We start from the raw sequence: 19,824 nt of genomic DNA, 5'->3' as shown, positions 1-19,824 counted from the left end.
GAATGGTTATCCTTTCTAATTATGTTACACCGAGTCAATACAGACCTCTGTAGAAATGAACAGCCAAGTCTCTTAACATATATTTACAGAATGGAGAAAGCAGTGGTTGGCTATGTACATATTCTGTACAAACAACATTCAGCTCGGTCTACCTGTAGGCAGACACGCTGCTCGCCATACAATGCAAGGACAATGATCAAGATAGACGTTACACGCGAGAAACACATTTGCATTAGTCTCTAGAAATCTCGAGACCCTGTGTACCCATCACTACGTATGTCTGCGAGCTGCAAACACTAACTTACATGCCAGATTTTCAAACCTCCCATTTCTTCCAGTTGCTATTACCACAAGCCAGAGTACCGAGGGTTAATTATAAAGGATACACATTCTGGCATTGTATGCAGCAGTATGTACATGAATGAGTAGGCCACGTACAAAAACTGACAGCTACTACCTGGATACTAGGTGTGCATTATTCAAACTCTAGGCATGGCAATGATGCATCTTGCTGCACATTCAACCACCAGTACGCACGAGTGGTACGCATCATCTAAAGTACCAGCGTTTGCTCCATTTCTTTCAATAGGTAGGTGGACCGTTATCAAACCCCATATTCAATATCATATGATTACCGTCTCCACCAATATTTTGGTGACAAAAGAAATAATTCCTTACAATGTTAGAATAGGTACTTTGATATACAACTTGTGCAATGTGTAACTATATCTAATTGAACGTGGATGTCCATTTTGAAGAGCCATCGCATTTCAGCCCATTGTGTTTATTCGAAAGAAGTAAAATATGTCAAGAAAAATACTAAGAAGATTCTAGGATGACCCGCAAATGTTGCATAAGAGGAATCCTCGGAGAGAACACCTCCAGCCTGGTCTGCATCACAAGAAGCTATCCTGTATACAACAATTTTGAGGAATCCAGGTAGGTGTACAGCTTATCTACAGTTATTCAGCTAAGATGACCACCTCAAATCAGTCTTAAGCAGTTTAAGATAAAAACCTTCACGCAAATAACTACTGAAATACTCTCAAGCTTACATTAGTAGTGGAACGTTTAGCAACGTCAATCTCAAGCATTGCCCTCATTAGCCTCAATTAAGGAACGATATTTTGCATTGCCCATAACTTTGGAAAATTTCCATTTAAAAAGGGGCCAGGAGGGGGGGGGGAACAACATTTCATATATTACCCCCATTTGTAAATTTCCTTAAGAGATATTTCAAATTGAAGCCCTCAGTGCTCTTGCATGTAAATGCAGGATCAGGCTACCTCACTCTTCCCAGTTTTGTCCCTCACATAGACGCAGCTTTTTCATTCGCCAAATCATTCCCTTGAAATGATGCCGTAGTGATGTACCTCAGGAACCTGTATTTCCAAACCAGGGAAGTGCAGTATTTCTGCCCATTCAAGTTTTTCAAATGAAGCTCTTTCAACAAAATCTTAGAAATGTTGCAATTGGTAGAAGAGTAAGTTTATGTAACAATTTTCAAATGTCAGCCAGCAATTCTTTAAAAGTTTCTTACAAAATTGTATGAAACCGTTTTAACATCCAATTAAGACGAAAGTTCACACAGACATGTTTTGACCCGGCATTGGGTCATCTTCTGCAAGACATACGATGCATATTTAAAAAGAAAATTCACAGGAAACAAAATGTGAAGTTAGTTAAAATGTGTTTTTTGAAACTTTGAGAAAAACGTGAAATGTTCATTAAAACACAGTCTTCGGAGTCTTGAGCTGGAAATCTTTCCATTTCAATGCTTTTTGTTGTCCTTAGGTGTGGTTCAACCGACATCTGTACGTTTTGTTGAACTAGACCAAAGGGCAACAAAAAGCATTGATACAAAGACTTCCAGCTCAAGACTTTAGAATTAACATTTCAGCTGTTCCCATGTTTAAAACACATTTTAACCCACCTTGCATTTTGTGCATTTCCTGCAATTTTTAATGCATTATACATGTCGTACCAAGGATGACCGAATGCTGGGTCAAAACATGTCTATGTGAACTTCTGTAACTGGATGTAAAAATATAGTATTAGCTAGGAAGATTTGTAAGAAGTTCACCATCCATATTGATTTAACAGCGAGATTTATAGTGTAATTTTTTGTAATTATCAGTTTACATTTTGTTGATTGTGGGATATGCGTTTAGGGCCATCAGATTTTTTCATGCAAGTCTAAATTACAAAGAATTTACTGGTTGTTGGAAGGTATGTTTTAAAGCATTTGAAAAAAAAAAAAAACCCTCTGAAATAAGATGTAACAAGTGTCTAGTAAAAGCATCTGTTTCCTTCCTAAAAAATATATACCTTGTTTGCACAACAGTGGCTACTGCATGGCCTCACAATTTGCAATTCCACCTGGAAGACATTAAATTTCTGAGAAATATTACCTCAGCATTTCCATACATGAAACCCTTGATCAACATTACAGTGAATGTGAGGAAGGACTATTGGTAGAGTAGGAAAAGAAAACCATTTTATATATTGAAAATGGCCTATAATTGCAAAAATTAAAAAGATTATACAAAATCACAACCCAACTAACCTCTTACATATATTCAGTCTTAAATAGGAACATTACAGAATTAAAATTTCTGTTTCAGTCTTAAAGAAAACAGGAACATTTACAAAAATGATCAACTCTGTACAATACAATCTCAAAGTCCTTAAGCCTGGCAAAATTCATGAAAGGGATCAGACAATGTTCAAAGCATTAATCCACTTCCTCTATTGTAGGACCTTGTCCTGCACCACTGCCCGATTGCTGACCAAAGCTTCCTCCCATATCACCACCTCCTTGATTGCATCCACCCTGATGTATTTTCATCATAACAGGTCCACACTTGCTCTGCAACTCTTTCAGTTTATCTTCATACTCTTCCTTCTCTGCTAGAGTGTTGCTATCCAGCCACCTTACTGTGTCATCACACAAGGAACGAACATCACTCTTGTCCGACTCGCTCAATTTTTGTCCTGCATCTTCAAGAGCTTGTTTAACACTAAATACATATCCCTCCAGTTGGTTCCTAGCAGACACTCTTTGCCTCTGTTTTTCATCTTCTTCACGGTATTTCTCTGCTTCAGCTAGCATACGGTCAATCTCTTGCTGTGATAAACGCCCCTTATCATTGCGGATTGTAATGTTTCGAGATTTTCCAGAGCTACTTTCTTTGGCAGAGACATTGAGAATACCATTGGCATCTAGATCGAATGTTACCTCGATCTTTGGGACACCTCTTGGTGCAGGTGGGATACCCGTGAGGTCAAATGTTCCCAAGAGATTGTTATCTTTGGTCATAGCTCGCTCTCCCTCATACACCTGAATGGTGACAGCTGGTTGGTTGTCCGAATAGGTTGTGAATGTCTGGGTCTGCTTGCATGGTATTCGAGTGTTGCGTTCGATGATCTTAGTCATCACTCCTCCTGCCGTTTCTATTCCCAGCGATAAGGGTGCGACATCTACAAGTAGAACATCTTGAATCTGAGAACTGGTGTCACCACTGAGGATAGCTGCCTGGACTGCTGCACCATATGCCACTGCTTCATCTGGGTTGATTGACATGTTGAGAGGCTTGCCAGAGAAGAAATTCTGCAACAGGCTTTGTATTTTGGGAATTCTGGTCGATCCACCCACAAGTACGACATCGTGAATGGAGCTTTTATCCATCCTGGCATCTGCTAGAGCCTTCTCAACTGGCTGCAATGTAGCGCGGAAGAGGTCAGCACACAGCTCTTCAAATCGGGCACGTGATACTTTAGTGTAGAAATCTATTCCTTCGTAAAGGGCATCGATCTCTATGCTGGCTTCAGTGCTAGAAGAAAGTGTTCTCTTAGCTCTCTCTGCTGCAGTCCTCAATCGTCGAAGAGCCCTTGGGTTGTCGCGGATATCCTTGCGATACTTCCTCTTGAACTCGTCTGCTAGATGGTTTACCAGACGGCTATCGAAGTCTTCTCCTCCCAGGTGAGTGTCACCGGCTGTGGCTCTGACTTCAAACAGTGAACCTTCATCGATGGTGAGGATGGAAACGTCAAAGGTGCCACCTCCAAGATCGAAGATAAGAACATTTTTCTCTCCTTTCAGGTTCTTATCTAGGCCGTAAGCAAGGGCTGCAGCTGTTGGTTCATTGATGATACGAAGAACGTTCAGGCCTGCAATTGCCCCAGCATCTTTGGTAGCCTGACGCTGAGAATCGTTGAAGTAGGCAGGTACTGTGATAACTGCATCCTTCACCGTACATCCCAGATAAGCCTCGGCTATTTCCTTCATTTTAGTCAGCACCATAGAACTGATTTCCTCAGGAGCAAACCTTTTGACCTCTCCCTTGTACTCCACTTCAATCTTGGGTTTCCCTCCATCATTGACAACCTTGAAGGGCCACAGCTTCATGTCGGCCTGGACCTTGGGATCATCGAAACGCCGACCAATGAGACGTTTGGCATCAAAGACAGTGTTCTTAGGGTTCAAGGCCACCTGAAACAAGGTATCACACATTAAAAAACGTTAGAATTATTTTGTGTTATGTTCAATTGAGTCGCATGCACGAACGTCTATGTTACACTCCCTACATATTGAGGGAAATAGCAATTAAGATGATCGTTGACTGCAGGACATGGCTATGGAAAAAAAAAGTGTAACATGGACTTTTGTTTAAAAAAAAACCATGTTAGAGGTGCACTTTGTCACTAAGTTGCAAATAATGGATGTATACAGAGGAGAATAGTGTTGTACATTTTAGCCTAATGATTTGACTCATAGAAATTCTATTCCTTTATATAGTAGACATAATAGCACTCGTTTCTTTCGGTGGTTAATGTTTACTTATAAAGTAACTATTGTGTCCATTCTGGTACTTGAACACAATTTGCACATTTTTACATCACCTGGTTACACATTAAGAGCAAAATTTGAAAATATACATATTTATATCAATTGATATACACAGAAAATAGCAGGAACACCGAGTTATATTTTTCAACTCTTGTAGTTTATATTTTGACGTCGTTCTGTTTTTAGGTTTTACATAGAAACGATACTCCAAGTATTTCACTATATCCTGAAGATCCTTTTTTCTTTCATGATCAGCAAGTCATCTGGATACAAAGAAACAAGGTTAAAAATTGAATAGGTCTCACCAATGGTACTTGGTGTCACAACTGAATACTGGAATGGCATTGTCCCATTTCCTAACGTATACACGACTAGGCTCACTTAGTAAATTTATCCACATAGCCTCAATTTTTTTGGTTCCTTATCCTTCACGATACCCCTGGTCAATGGTTCAGTACTTGAAGTCATTTCTGTTCATCCCTACTAATTTATAGTTTCTTGAAGTAGACGATTCTATCACATTCTTCCATTCAGGACGAACGTGGACTGCAGAAACGTCTGTTTTTCAATTAATGTAAAGTCTGTCGCATGGTAGGAAACTGTCCCGAACAGAGAAATTTGATGAACTCCAAAAATTGAGGTAACAAAATTTTTCGAATAGTACAAGAGAATTATTTTGTCTTAGCATCGATCAGTCCATAAATATTTTGCCCTGCAAACTGGTTGCAAGTTTTCAGCGATGTTTTAACATTTGTCGATTCTCTCTTACCAATTGTTTCTTTTATTCTAGATAGAAAGTTACTTTATTTTGTCCCGTTTCATGTATGGCAAAATTACAGGAAGACAGCTGGCATTGTTAGTACATGGATGAATGCGCGAGCGTAGGGGCAGAACGGAACTTGGTTGCAGATCGACAAAAATGACAGACAGCATTTTAAATAAGTTACAGTATTTACATGCGTCACTGTGACTTCCTATTTTCAGATTCATTTCTGATAAGGTTGATAGTACGCAAGGCTTGCTTCAGCCTCGGGTGCAAGGATTAAAAAGGCTCTGTACATTTAGCTACAGTCAAATCAGGTGCATAGGGAAGCCGTTTATGAGTTTTGTGACCGTTTCTGATTTCATCTTTAATAGAGCGAGGATGATTGAAGTTCTTCCCCTCTGGTCTTAAGAACAATCCCCATCTTCATATTTCGCTGGAGTGTTTAGATACGTTCGTGTGAAATTGAAAATTTGTGCAAAGATTTATAAGGTTACAGAGAGATTAATCTGCAAAGAGATCACATTTCATAAAATGAAGGATCTATTCTTTAGAAGACTTATAAAATTCCAGGGAATAGGATAGTTTCAATTCCTAAGCTGCCCCCCCCCCCCCCCCCACTCACTGGAGTCACTTTTCCTGCATCTGCTTTTTGTTAACTTGTGTACACTGCTCCGGGATAACACTAAATTACGATCACTACTATTGTCTGATTGTACGACTATGGTGTCTACGATAAAGGAAAACTTAGTAATATAAGACTAAGCACAGCAGAATAATCTCAGGACAAGAATGTGTTCATTACACTGCATTCGATTTGCGACTTCAGCATGCACACGGAAATGTTTTAACGTAGACTTCTGTTCCATTGTTCTTAAAGTCCATTTCTTGTTACTATTTCTAGAATAGTATAGCCATCTGTTGAGATATACTCAAACGACCTGCAGATGCAGATTCAGGAGACAGATGTTCAGTGAATGTCAAATGCCACAAGAATGCAACCGAAGTTTGGAGATCAAATTTACTTCTGAACTTTAATGCATTAAATTACATAATGGAAAAGCAACCAACGACTGATAATGGCTCAAATATCTTTTTACAAGAAGACAATTCCTAAATGGCGTATTTCATTAACTGACAAATGTGTGTGCAAACAATATAGAAAATTAAGATGTGGCAGTGAAATTTCTGATGAAATGGAATTCAAGAATAAGCCTGTGTGGAAGAAGTGGAGTTGTCTGCTTAATAATAACCATCATGAACTTAGTGTGCAAACTGGAAAACAGTCAGTTTCAATAAATGGAGAACTGAACACTACCCTGTAGTAACTAAGGCTGCGGGCACACCGAGTGCGCTTCGCAGAGTGTGCCGCGTGAAATGCTATGCATAGCGCAAGGCGCGCTTGCTGTTCACACCGAAGACTCTACACCGTGTTCTCAACTTAGTTTGGTGCGAGGCGTTTTGGGGTGGTCACAAACTAATGCCATTATTCAAGTACACTAGAAACAGTTTACCGACGGATAACAGTTACCTAAACTTAAATTAGAAGAATCGAAAGTGGGTTCATGGATTGAAAGAAGAACGAATTACTTTCGGAGAATTCCATCGTTTGGACAGAGATGCAAGACTATCGTGAAAAATTTTACGATTACTTAAGAGCGATGAAAAATACCTTTGACCTTCCAAACCTTGCAAGTGAAATGTGGCGACAAGTAGCAAAGAAGTATTGGGAGAAACCCAATTTACCTAATTGTCTAGGAGCACCGGGCAGCAAACACATGGAAATTAAATTTCTGGCTAAATTACCCACTTTATCATTGTAAAAAAGTGAAAGTAAATGTGTGACAAATATAATTCATAAACAGAAATATTTACTTTGAAGCCCACTACTAGACTGCAGAGCGAAATTCTTCATGTTACAACCATCCATTGGCAAAATTATAAACCAATGACAGACTTGGGAGATTCTATGTACTTAGTCACAAAGTGTTCAGCTACAGGGCTAAATGGTTACCGTACTGGCCTTTAGTCACAGGAGTCCTGGGTTCGATTCCTGGTAGAGTCGGGAATTGTAATCATGAGTAAATTCCATTGGTATGGGGGCTGGGTGTATGTGTATCCATAATCATTTCATCCTTATCACGAAGCAGGTCACCTACGCGAGTCGATTCAAAAGACCTGCACCTGGCAAGCCAAACTTTTCCGACACTTACGACATTAAAATCCATACGCAATTTCATCCTGGCACAGTGTTGTGCCCAGTAAGGTGTGAGAAGTAATATTACAGTATATGTTTACTGTAGGAATGCAATAAAACTTGTATATTTACATTTTTATAGTTTTAATGCGTTGGGTTCCATATTTCTCCTTGGAAACACTGCATGAATAATTTTTTCTACCATACCTTCAGAACCAGCTAGGTAACTAAGCAATTAACCAACACTGCGCGTTGTCTGGCGCTTTGTTAGTTAGGTAGGCGTCCAGTGCAGCAGAGCGCGGACGGTGTGAACACCCGGCTCAGGAGCAAAGCACTGGTTATGCTTAGCGTTGTGCAACACGCGACACTATGCAAAGTGCGCTCTGTGTGCATGCAGCAGATTGTAGAAATACAGTCTGTCCTTAATTCTATTAAATTTTCTGAACATGTACAAAACCTTGTCAAAGCAAAAAGAAAAAATGAAACCTGGAAGATTATAAACTGTTTAGCAGACTGAAGGTACACAAATTTTATACTTTAGTGTGTGCAGTGCTACTTGTGTCTACAGTGTGGTGCACGCAAGCCTGTGTGTCTATTTTTATACCTATAGTGTGTAGCGAGTAGCATGGAGGCTAATAGCGGGGGTGAGGAGGCGCCTGGACCTTCTCAACTTTCAGTTATATGGGACGAGACTGTCCAAATGGAGGATGTGAATTCCAACTTAGAGATGAAGAACCATTCATATTCCGACTTCATGTGACAGTGGAATCTTACCAGTGTGTTTGTGTGTGCGCATGCGCACACATTAAGTGTGTATTTGCGATTTCATTATTGTCTATTTGGAAGGGTTTTACTCCAGGAATAATGCCCTTTCAATGATTATCATCGTATGCCATCTATCGAATACCAAATGCACCAGGCGTTACACTTCTTTCGTAATTCCAACTGTTATTTCTGAACACGTGTTCCGGGATGTAAAATTGCGTTGAGCGAGTTGGAACGTAGTGAAAGTACCAAGAAAAGAAAGAACGCAACGTTGGAAATTACCAACAGAATGTTACAAAAACAGTAAGAGTGAAAGGTCACAAGTATACTACCCGTAAAGGAAGACTTGTTGCAGAAAGAAACGGGTGAATGATGCAGGTCAGTTTAATGCTTTCACAGCTGTATCATATACATTGAAAGCAAAGCAATGTTACTTTTTTGCTCCTTTGTAGTTGTGACAAGTGTTTTGAAAAGTTCACAGAAAATGACTCGATATACTGCGCCGCTTATAGTTGCGTTGGGAAAAAAGAATCTCTGTACGATTTGAATGTGTGTACCTTAGGGATAAAGTGGAACAAATTTTCCAATTCACAGGACTCCATGTAATTGGAAATTTTCCATGGTGAAACATGACCAGAAGAGCCGACAATGTATATGGTGAAAGAATATTTAAAGATTGTCAATGCTTTTGAACATCGTAAATTCACCTTAAAGCTAATAGAAACTGAAGATATCTACAACTATTGTAAGTGCTGGCGAACATTACAGGAAAGGGGGGGGGGGTGTTTGCTGAATGAATCACAAGTCAGAAGTGTCCCAAAAAGGTAGGAAGTCAGGTTTCAACCATGTTCGATTATGCATTTTGAACATAGTTCCAGTCTGGTGTTGTGGCTTCTGAATACATACGAGGATTACAGAAGCATATATTCGATCTTGTTTTCGGAAGCATGCACGACACTCAACGTTTACTTGATTATATACTGCATGAATATAGGTATTTCTATGATTTGGTGAAATGGCCAATATCCAACACTGACAATGATGAAGCCATTTTGTATATACTTAAAGAGTTACAACCAATACTATATTAATGTATGAGCAATTTAATTAAAAACTATTTGACCATGCATGTGAAATATTTGGTGAAGGAAAGTATCTTTTTCCAAGATACATGTTGTTTCAACATTCAAAAGAATATCGTTACATTCCATACACTTGCCCACAGAATGTTCTTTCCTCTTGAAGACTGACAAAGGTTATAACGGAGAGAGATGCGATGGACAGGGGCATGGCGGAGTTATTTTCCTAGTTCATCACAAAATGTTGTACGGAACATCCTTCATCCAATCCCCAATATCTTGGCTGCCAGAATTCCTGATCACAAAATTCCGATTCTAGCGTTTGACCTGATGTTATTACGGAAAGCCAGTGGTCCCAGCTTTCCCAACAATTTGTAACATTATGACTTAAGAAGTAAGACATTAATGATAAGTTTTTAGAATGCGTCCCAGAGCAACTATAGTGGTTTGACTTAATGTCAATATGACACTTTCAAAGTTGAATGAATAACAATTGCTTTTGAAGTTAAATAGAAAATACTTAGTTCTGATTATACGATCTTTCTTGAAACAATTTACATTACACACCCGAGTACACAAACTGTTTCTAGAAGCCAAGTTTACAGGTGGTGAAAAGCTTGCCTTGAACTCAAGTTATTTAGGATTTTTAAGAAAGCCATGCATATGTAGGTTCCCAATTTATAAAACCAAATAGAAAATTGTTTTTAAATCCTACATTCTAGAATCCCTCTGAACCAACTGCACTGACCATTCAGCTAAAGCCAACGAATACTAGTTGTAATGACCACATTTGAGATGTAAGAGTACTTTAACAAAATAATAAAAACAACTCCGAGATTGTTTCAATTTGTAATGAATGTTAGTGTTTGTCTTAATCTAAAAAGGGTACAGGTTTCATCACAAGCAATTTTGTACAAAACAAAAAAAAGTCTTTTTCAATGATTGCACGATATGGTAGATTGAATGAAGGTAAAATTTGTACCATAGAGTGTCATTGGTGCGAAGCTCCTTTTATCTTTCAGATAAAATCTTTATGGGTAAATTCTTGTTGAACCCCAACGGTTCAAGGTTCACAAGGCCTAGTTAATGACGCTCTTGTCCTCTGCTGCTCTTCCCTTTCTTTTGCCAATACCTTCGTTCTTCGAAGTATTCTACTTAGATTTAGAATGGTTGCCCAGCTGTACTTTCCGTTTAGACAATTGTCTACGAGAACTCAGGCTGCCACCCGTTTCCATGGGACTGGTACTGAAGTATAATTTTATAGCAAACATGCTAGGAAATGCAAAGAATAAAAGTGAGAAACCTTGAAAAAATCTTGAAGAGCTGCTGCACTGAGGGAAGAAAAGCCAGGGAGTGCTTTTCAGAGATGCGACAATGCCACACTTCTAAATTTTTTCCATCCATACAGGGTCGACATTTCTGAAGAGCTATTTTTTTTTTAGCTTAGAGACATTAAGCGAGTATGATCACAGTGACTAAACACTATAGCTTTGAACTTCAAATGCATGTTATGCCATCTTAGTAACGACTTAAACGGCCAACTGCTCCAATCAAGTCCATTAGATTTGCGTTCATTTACCAGTGGTTTATCTTTACCGTAACCACATGCTATAGCTGCGAGTTTTATTTATGTTTGCAGTGTAGAAGTTACAAATGTAATATACTGTTGTGTGGCTCAAGTGCTTATTCAGCAACTAAATTTAATACCAGTAGTTTGTTTGGTAGTTTTATTGTAGGTTAATTTTAGGTCTTGTGTGAATTCTACATTCTGTCATGGATGAGATTTCTTAGAGAAGAAAGCCCTTTGGATGTGGTACTCCAGTTAAACCAGGCTTAGTAAATTGCCTGAAATATTAGGGAGCATTTTGAGGGTAAAGATAAGTGCATGCGAGTTTTGCCTGCTGCAAAAGCAGTTCAGAGAACAGCTGATGCAACCAAGATTAATAGGACAGTTTAGAAGCATATAGAAAAACTTAAGCCCTCGGTTTATCCAGTGGCTGAATATTGCTGTCCTGTGTGGCTCAACAGCCCACATATTGCTAAGTTAGATATTTGATATGTATCTAAATGAACAATGAGGACAATATCCGTCACTAACAAATCAATGCCCTTACCATGGCTACCCGTGTTACCCAAAATACCCTCTCCCCCCCCCCCCCCCCTCATATGAAGTTTAACAGCTCTGGTAAGAATGGAAGTGTCGTAGCAGTCCTCAACTACCCTTACCATCAGCGCGAAACCAGTAAGATTGAAGTCTGACTCAAAATTTGCCACTGCCGTCCGACTTACATTTATCTGTCGAGTCAAAACTCGACTAAAATCACAACAATAAGCCTTCTACTGAAGCTTGTAACGGAGCATTAAAGCAAAAGCTGTTCAGGTCTTAAAATACCTGAAATTAAGAAGGTCCAGAGACTACAGTTATGCAAGGGACTTATGGATTGCACAGTACTAACATATAACTATTTTTTGATCAAGTGGAGCCCATTTAATCAGTCTATTAGGAACTAATGTTACCGATATCAAGATTCAATAGCTTAAAGCCAAGTCCTTTTGTTCTAGTTATGAAATAACCACAGCGTCACCACTGTGCACCGAAAACAATTTTTTTGAAGTTTCTAACCAGATTCACACACAGATCTTATGAATTCTCAAAATTCAATTATGAAATTAAGGAAAGTACAGGGAGTTTATCACTCCACCCTTAACCACACACTCAAAAATGCATCGTTTTGGGGAATAAGAATCTAAAAATTAAGAACACAGGAAGAAAATCCATGGACACTTCGTACATACCTGATTTTTAGCGGCGTCTCCAACGAGTCTCTCGGTATCGCAGAAGGCCACATAACTAGGTGTTGTCCTGTTGCCTTGATCGTTAGCAATTATCTCCACTTTACCATGCTGCCAAACACCAACACAAGAATACGTTGTTCCAAGATCAATTCCTACGGCCGGTGCCATAGTTCTGCAACACTTCAAATCTCAATCTCTTCAACGAAGTGCTCGATTCACAAGCTGCGTTTAAACAGTGCGCCTACCTGCCTGCCGACGGCTTTAAGTAGTCAAGTGTGAGTTTCTGGAAGTCAGCTGAGTGTTCCAGCAGGCGAACCGTCTAGAATCGTGCGTTGATTGGTTGTTCCATCTAGAGAGACTGCAAGTGACGTAATCGATCACAGTGACATTCGAGAATCTTCCACTACTGGTCCACTCGGTCGAAAACTCTCCACATTCTCTTTGCTCTGGACAGTTCTGGAAGTTATTTGTGTGCGCGTGATTCATATTGTTTCTAAATTTCAGTAGGATTTATTTCCTTTATTAATGTCATGCTTTCGGATAATCTCACGTCTTTCCTGAAACGACTATCACCATCAGTGTTAAATGTGCTACGTTAATAGTTGTGGGGAATTAACTTTATTTTATGACGACAGTCAGTCTCCCGAATTTAATTAACTTGCTTAGCAGGGCAATCAATACTTGTCGGTGTTTTTAAAATATCATATTTCTCCTTTACCTAAATGTATTCTTACTTAGCAAGTTAGTAATTGCCCTTCACATAATAGGGTGGCCTTTGTTCGAAGTGATGTTTCTTTCAAGACATTATTAATATAATTCAAGCCTCGGGTATAAATAAATATTCTTCTGTCCTTCACTGTTCATGTTATGTCATGTGCGATCTTATTTCACTATACGAGCGCTCCCTCACAAACGAAATGCCCCTGACAAACTTTATGCTCGCTTAATTTCTTGTATATTTACAGTAGGTTCAGTCCCTACTAAAAGTATCAGTATCTTTGAATATACAGAATCGCTTATGGCTACATTTGTTGAAAGGTAGTAGGCCTACCTAGTATAATAAAATAAAATGAGCCAGTAGAGTATTAGCGTTAGTGAGTGTAGCTGGCTTTCCGCTCGCACGGCCGAGGTCCGAATGCGGGTCAATTCTGGGTTGGATTTTTCACCTGAAAAATCATGTGGCATCCAGCCTTAAATCCCTGGCCAAAACCAGAATGAGCCTCAGTGGCTCCAGCGCCCTTAGAAATATCTGGGATAAACTGAAGAAAGTTTTTGGCAGTATGAATGTTAGAATCTGCGTAGGCTGATGCCCCGTGATAGAGAGGGTTATTGCGACCAGCAGGGGCTGTTTCACACGTTTTCCTATAGCCTAGCTACATCCAGAAAACTCCAAAAATTTTGTCAAGTCCTTGGACAGATTTATAAACCTTATCTTAGAAGCAAGTGATGAAATTGAAGAGGAGCTGACAGAGTGATTAATGCGCAATGTTCTCAGAAAAGTTACCCTAATTGTGTTGCTCATAGAACTGATTTCTAGTGGTAGGTACGCACCTTTCCTGTCGATCTATAGAGAGCACAAAGATGCAGTAGTACCTCTTGGTTAACTCTTTATTCTTTCCCGACCCTGACGTTGTACCGTACTTAGGTATTTTCACGTCCGTCATGGCCCTTGTCTTTCTTTGGTCGATCCCTTCAATTTTTTCATTCTCATTAGAGGATGGTTGCCTAGTTGTACTTCCTCTTAAAACCATAATCCTACCGGGCGAGTTGGCCGTGCGCGTAGAGGCGCGCGGCTGTGAGCTTGCATCCGGGAGATGGTAGGTTCGAATCCCACTATCGGCAGCCCTGAAAATGGTTTTCCGTGGTTTCCCATTTTCACACCAGGCAAATGCTGGGGCTGTACCTTAATTAAGGCCACGGCCTTCCAACTCCTAGGCCTTTCCTATCCCATCGTCGCCATAAGACCTATCTGTGTCGGTGCGACGTAAAGCCCCTAGCAAAAAAACAAAAACAAACAAACCATAATCACCACCACCACTTCTAAGACAAATAATTCTTGTGTGGGTTCAGACTGAAGGTTACTTGAATGTTCATTTTCTCTCTCTGTGAGTGGGAATGGTAAAATACTACCTCACTAAACCCAACATGTCGTAAATTCTGCAAGGACTTCCATCTAGACAATGGCTTTGTTTTAAGATTTGCAATTGCTGCTCTAACAAGCTCAGTTGCAATATCATGCAATCATCCCAAAACTACTAAGTTTTAAAAAATATTTTCTAAACTCATTCTCTCTCTTACTTTGAATTGTGAAATCATTAGGCTTTGTCTTGGGGCAGTTCCTAATTGGGGAAAACAGTGTTCATTAAGCAATGAAAAGAAAGAGGTACTCCTGGCACTCCCAACTAGGGATTATGACTTAGCGACCTCAGTGCCCCCTATTCTTTGCTTTCACCTTTTTCTGTTCAGGTTCCCTTGGTCAACTCTTGTTCTTTCGTGACCCTGGCATTAGGAGGTTTGCGAGGCCCTTTTATCTCTTGATCATTGTTAAGAGCAGGTGACTCACCAGTTCTTCGTATTAAAACAAATACTACCACTACCACCATGTTAACTCTAGATTACTAAGGTTTTGTCTGTAGACGACGTGCAGACACGAGTAGCTACCATTTCCCATTCGGAAAAGGTATTTGCTTCACCTTCTCCCTAGCTTCATTTGTGCAAGTCCTGACCTTCGCAAGAATAGTTGTTTCGCTGCACCTTCCTTCATTCTGTTTTTATGCTGATCTTGCCATCTGCAGTATGAATGCTTAGCGATGTTCTTTTTACATTCTGTACACAGTTCATTTATTATCCATTCATTTATTTATCTGGGCTAATTTACGCTGTATGCCCCTGATAATTAGATCCATATAACACACTTTTATTCATTCATTTTTTCATTCCTTCCTTAACAAGTACAATATTTTGTAAATATCCAACAAATCTGGCAGATAGGTAGTCCAGATCATTTAGAGATATATACAGTAGGTACAGGTAAACAAATGAATACCATTCTTCTACAGTTTCTAGACGTCCAGAATCTGAGGAGATTGCACCAATTAGTCATCAATGATCTGCATTTAGGGCTGTTACCCAGGTATTGTTTACCTAAATTTTATACAGCATGTTATATTTTTGGACTACCTTCACATACACATTTTATAGTAACAGCTGCATAACCTAAATCTACCATACATAGTTATACCCAGAGTGGGCAAGGAATTGAGTAAAAGTAATCAAATTACTTGTAATGAATCTTACCGAACTCGACAGCCACAGTCGCTTAAGTGCAGCCAGTATCCAGTATTGCAAGAAATCACCTTCTTTTCCCGTATCAAATCCTATTTACAAAGAAACAATAACAGTAAAAATTTCCTCCTATTTGATGCTTATATTTGCATTAAGCAAATCAATTAATCATACACAGTACATGTTTCATAACATTTTGGAACATCTTCAGCTGTATTACATTGCTTAGGTAAAAACGGTAAGTATTTATCTTTTTAAGAACATCTCAAACAGGTACCATACCATGTTTTTCTTAAAATCTACGTAAATTTAAAATTTGAAATATATTAAAATCAATATGGATGGTTGAATGGGGTGGTGAAATGAGAGGGAAATGGATCTGGAATTAACTGAATTCAAGAGATATTTTTTAAATTTAAAACAAACAGCAATCACCTTGGAAGGAGCAAACGAAGAGAACCACCTAGTAATATTCAGAACAGTGACAAAGGAAAGTTATTTTTTCAAAAAACTTTTTATTAGAAGACAACCAGAATATTTTAGTGATAACATTTTTTACATCTGTTCAAATGAATTGATAAAAATTTAAAATAGGCTAACCATAAGCAGATACATTTCCCTCTCATTTCACCACCCCATTCAACCATCCACATCGATTTTAATATATTACGAATTTACGTAGATTTTAAGAAAAACAAGGTACCTGTTTGAGATGTTCTTAAAAAGATACTTACTGTTTTCACCTAAGCAATGTAATACAGCTGAAGATGTTCCAAAATGGAATTAAACATGTACTGTGTATGATTAATTGATTTGCTTAATGCAAATATAAGTATCAAATAGGTGGAAATTTTTACTGTTATTGTTTCTCAGTATCCAGTATTCGGGAGATAGTGGGTTCAAACTCCACTGTTGGCAGCCCTGAAGATGGTTTTCCATGGTTTCCCATTTTCACACCAGGCAAATGCTGGGGGCTGTACCTTATTTAAGGCCATGGCCGCTTCTCCCCACTCATAGGCCTTCTCTATCCCATCGTCCCCATACGACCAATATGTGTGCCGGTGTGACGTAAAACAACTTGTAAAAAGAAAATGTTATGAATATTTTTACTTGTATTTATTACTTTTTACAAAATGTCATTTTTTATCTTAATTTACTTCTTGAAATAAAATTGTAATAGTTGCATTCTAGTATAAATATACATCAAATTCAAGCAGAAAAAAAAATGTATGATACAGATAACAATTTCATTTCTACTAAATGGAAACAGTAGCTTCACCAGTGCTGGATGAGATACCGTACTTACCTCTCCAGTACTTCCAAAGACATCAAATTTATTGTATAATGTCTATCTCTGCTGGGAATATTCTTAACATTAAGTACAGACATTCCTTCAAGTGCCCCTGTACAGAGTCTTTTCAGCAAATCCAGTGATGTACTTTACCCGCTAAGAGGTCGAAGACTTGGTGATGAGAATTTTAAGAACATTTTATTTTGTAAAGTAAATGCAAAATTATTTGAAATGCAAAAAGTTAATAACTCGTAAATTATGGGTAAGAGACATTTTGAAAATTCGGAGGCAAGCGTGTTTAGTCTCATTTAGTAATGATAGTGTCTCAGTGATTTAAAAAAAAAAAACACGAAAGGAAATAATGAATTTTGTTTGCAAACTTTGGTAACATTCGTGCTCCATGTGAGAAATAATGTAATTTCCTTAGGACCGGCTTTCTGTGAAGTACAGTATCATAATTTTACTGATTACTTGTTGAAAAAGTAATATTGTAATTGTAATTAAAGCAAAATATTTCTCAAGTAACTGTAATTCAGCCAATTACCCATTTCTTTGACTTTTCCCATCGCTGGTCACTCCGTGGTTGAAAGCGGTAGAATAACAGCCATGGTATCCCCTGCCAATCATAAGAGGAGACTAAATGGAGCCCCAGGGGCTCTTACTGTAACTTGGGAGCATGGACTGGCGTCCATGGGGCCTTACCTGAGTCCTGGCATTGCTTCCACTTACTTCTACCAGGCTCCCCACTTTAATTTAACCCATCTGACCTCCCTTGGTCAACTCTTAATCTTTTCTGACTCCGACAGTATTAGAGTATTCAAGACCTAGGGAGGCTTTCATTTTTACGCCCTTCGTGGCCCTTGTCTTTCTTTGGCCGATACTTTCATTTTTGGAAGTGTTGGATCCCATCTTTCTTCTTTTCATCTTCCTCTCTCTGATTAGTGTTATATAGAGAATGGTTGCCTAGTTGTACTTCCTGTTAAAACAATCGCCACCACCACTACCATCATGCTTATACCCTTATAAAGTCATTCATCTTGATTTTATTCTATGACTCTTCTTGATTAATAAAATAATTTTACAAAATCTTCTCACATTCTGTTTTCCAATCTTCACTTAATCATCTTACAAATCTACAGCCTTCTTTCTCCTAGATTATCATTTGCTTATCTTTCTCTTCAGTGTGTATGCAGTGGCTCAAAGGGCAACTTCCATGTACTACCAAACTATTTACGACTTAATAAATAAGATTTACATCCAGTAAGTTGAAGTTTATATCTTACACTCTACTCTGCTACATATACATACATTTCATATTTAAGATTTATGTTGGAACAGCACTAGAAAAAGGGAATGTTTTCACTCAAGCAGAACATTTTCTATTGCAAATTAAAACTCTTTAACGGTTCATGGTGTGGGTTACTGTAGTCACGTCCTAGTTTGTGAACCATGGGCAACGACTAAGTGAATATATACACCTCATAACAAAAGTTGAAGTCTGACATTTCTTAGGGGGAGGTCCGTTTACTCAATGCCGCGGCAGGATGAAGGTAGTGGCGGTATGGTTGCCATGGAAACGAGGGTGGGGCGACTGCGGTTGCCATGGAGATAAATCTTCTGGCTAGCTCGTCTTGCTTGGAGTTGCCAAACCTCTCACTTCCGAGTTAGATCTTGTTGCAAGCAGTTCAATGTGAGTGGAATTCTATTTCTGTTTCTCATTTGTGGAACATGAGACCAAGTCAGTCACAGTCTGGCCGGTTGTGGCACATTTGTGATAACTCCCATTACAGTGGGAAACAAGAATGTGAAGAAAGACCAGTTTATGTCCCATTTGCAATCACTGTAAAATTATCAGCAGCCTGTCAGGGTTTTCCAATGTCAATGCAGCAAGGGGATTTCTAATTAGGGCGTACTCCACACAGCTGTGTGATAAGGATTCTCCCAACCGGTACCCTCTCTCTTGAACGTTTTTTGAGGTAATATTAGTTTATACCTTTTAACATACTGTAATTATTCCAACTGTAGACATCCATCGTTGACGTAGCTTTTATTGTTATGCTATCTGCGTGCTTACATATAACATGCAGGTCAATGGGACGAAGAACGACAAGCCTTATGCTTTATATAAAGGATACTCTTACAGAAATTTACGGAAAAATCAGGGATGTTTGGTGACGGGTTTGTTTTACCACTGGATTTACATTGCAGCGACACAGATAGGTCTTACGGTGACAATGGGATAGGAAAGGGCTTAGAGTGGGAAGGAAACGACCGTGGCCTTAATTAAGGTACAGACCCAGCATTTGCTTGTTGTGAAAATAGGAAACCACAGAAAACCATCTACATGGCTACCGACAATGGGATTCAAACCCACTATTTTCCGAATGCAATATAATCTTTTTGCACTATCATTATAGAATTATAATTTTTTCAACTTATTTTAATCTAAACATTTTCTTAACATTAAGTTCTAAAATCTTGTACATCTAATCTGAGTGTACGGACAAAAATTATAATTTTATTTATATAGGTGAAAGTAGGCTGAGTGGCCGCGCGTTTTAACGCACTACGGCTATGGAGCCAAGCTCTGCATTCGGGAAACGCTTGGGTTCGAAGCCCACCGTCGGCTGTTCTCAGAATAGTTTTCTGTGGTTTAATATTTTCACTTCCTGGCAAATGCCAGTACAGTTCCTATCCATAGGCCAGAGCTGAATCCTCGCACCCCTTACCCAATTTCATTCACCTAATACATTTCGTCTTCAGCTCCTCAACTGAGGTTGATGCAGGAAGGGTGTCCCG

General features: G+C 38.9%; 1 protein-coding gene across 1 annotated transcript; it reads right to left on the bottom strand.

Moving 5' to 3' along the window:
• Positions 1-2,434: 2,434 nt before the first annotated feature.
• On the bottom strand, positions 2,435-12,673 carry LOC136881255 (heat shock protein 68). Its single transcript, XM_067154014.2, has 2 exons — positions 12,450-12,673; positions 2,435-4,492 (listed from the first exon to the last, which is right to left on the bottom strand). The coding sequence occupies exons 1-2, from the start codon at positions 12,615-12,617 to the stop codon at positions 2,735-2,737; spliced, it is 1,926 nt and encodes a 641-aa protein (XP_067010115.2). The 5' UTR covers positions 12,618-12,673; the 3' UTR covers positions 2,435-2,734.
• Positions 12,674-19,824: the final 7,151 nt, after the last annotated feature.

Source organism: Anabrus simplex, chromosome 9 (assembly GCF_040414725.1).
Source record: "Anabrus simplex isolate iqAnaSimp1 chromosome 9, ASM4041472v1, whole genome shotgun sequence".
Taxonomy (NCBI): domain Eukaryota; kingdom Metazoa; phylum Arthropoda; class Insecta; order Orthoptera; family Tettigoniidae; genus Anabrus; species Anabrus simplex.
This window is presented reverse-complemented; position numbering and strand designations above follow the sequence as displayed.

What these genes read in the sequence shown, in the direction of transcription:
- LOC136881255 (XM_067154014.2), bottom strand. Translation starts at nt 12,617, where the DNA reads ATGGCACCGGCCGTAGGAATTGATCTTGGAACAACGTATTCTTGTGTT. An exon ending in GAGACGCCGCTAAAAATCAG is followed by an intron (nt 4,493 to 12,449) that starts GTATGTACGAAG and finishes ACCTTGTTTCAG; the next exon opens with GTGGCCTTGAACCCTAAGAA.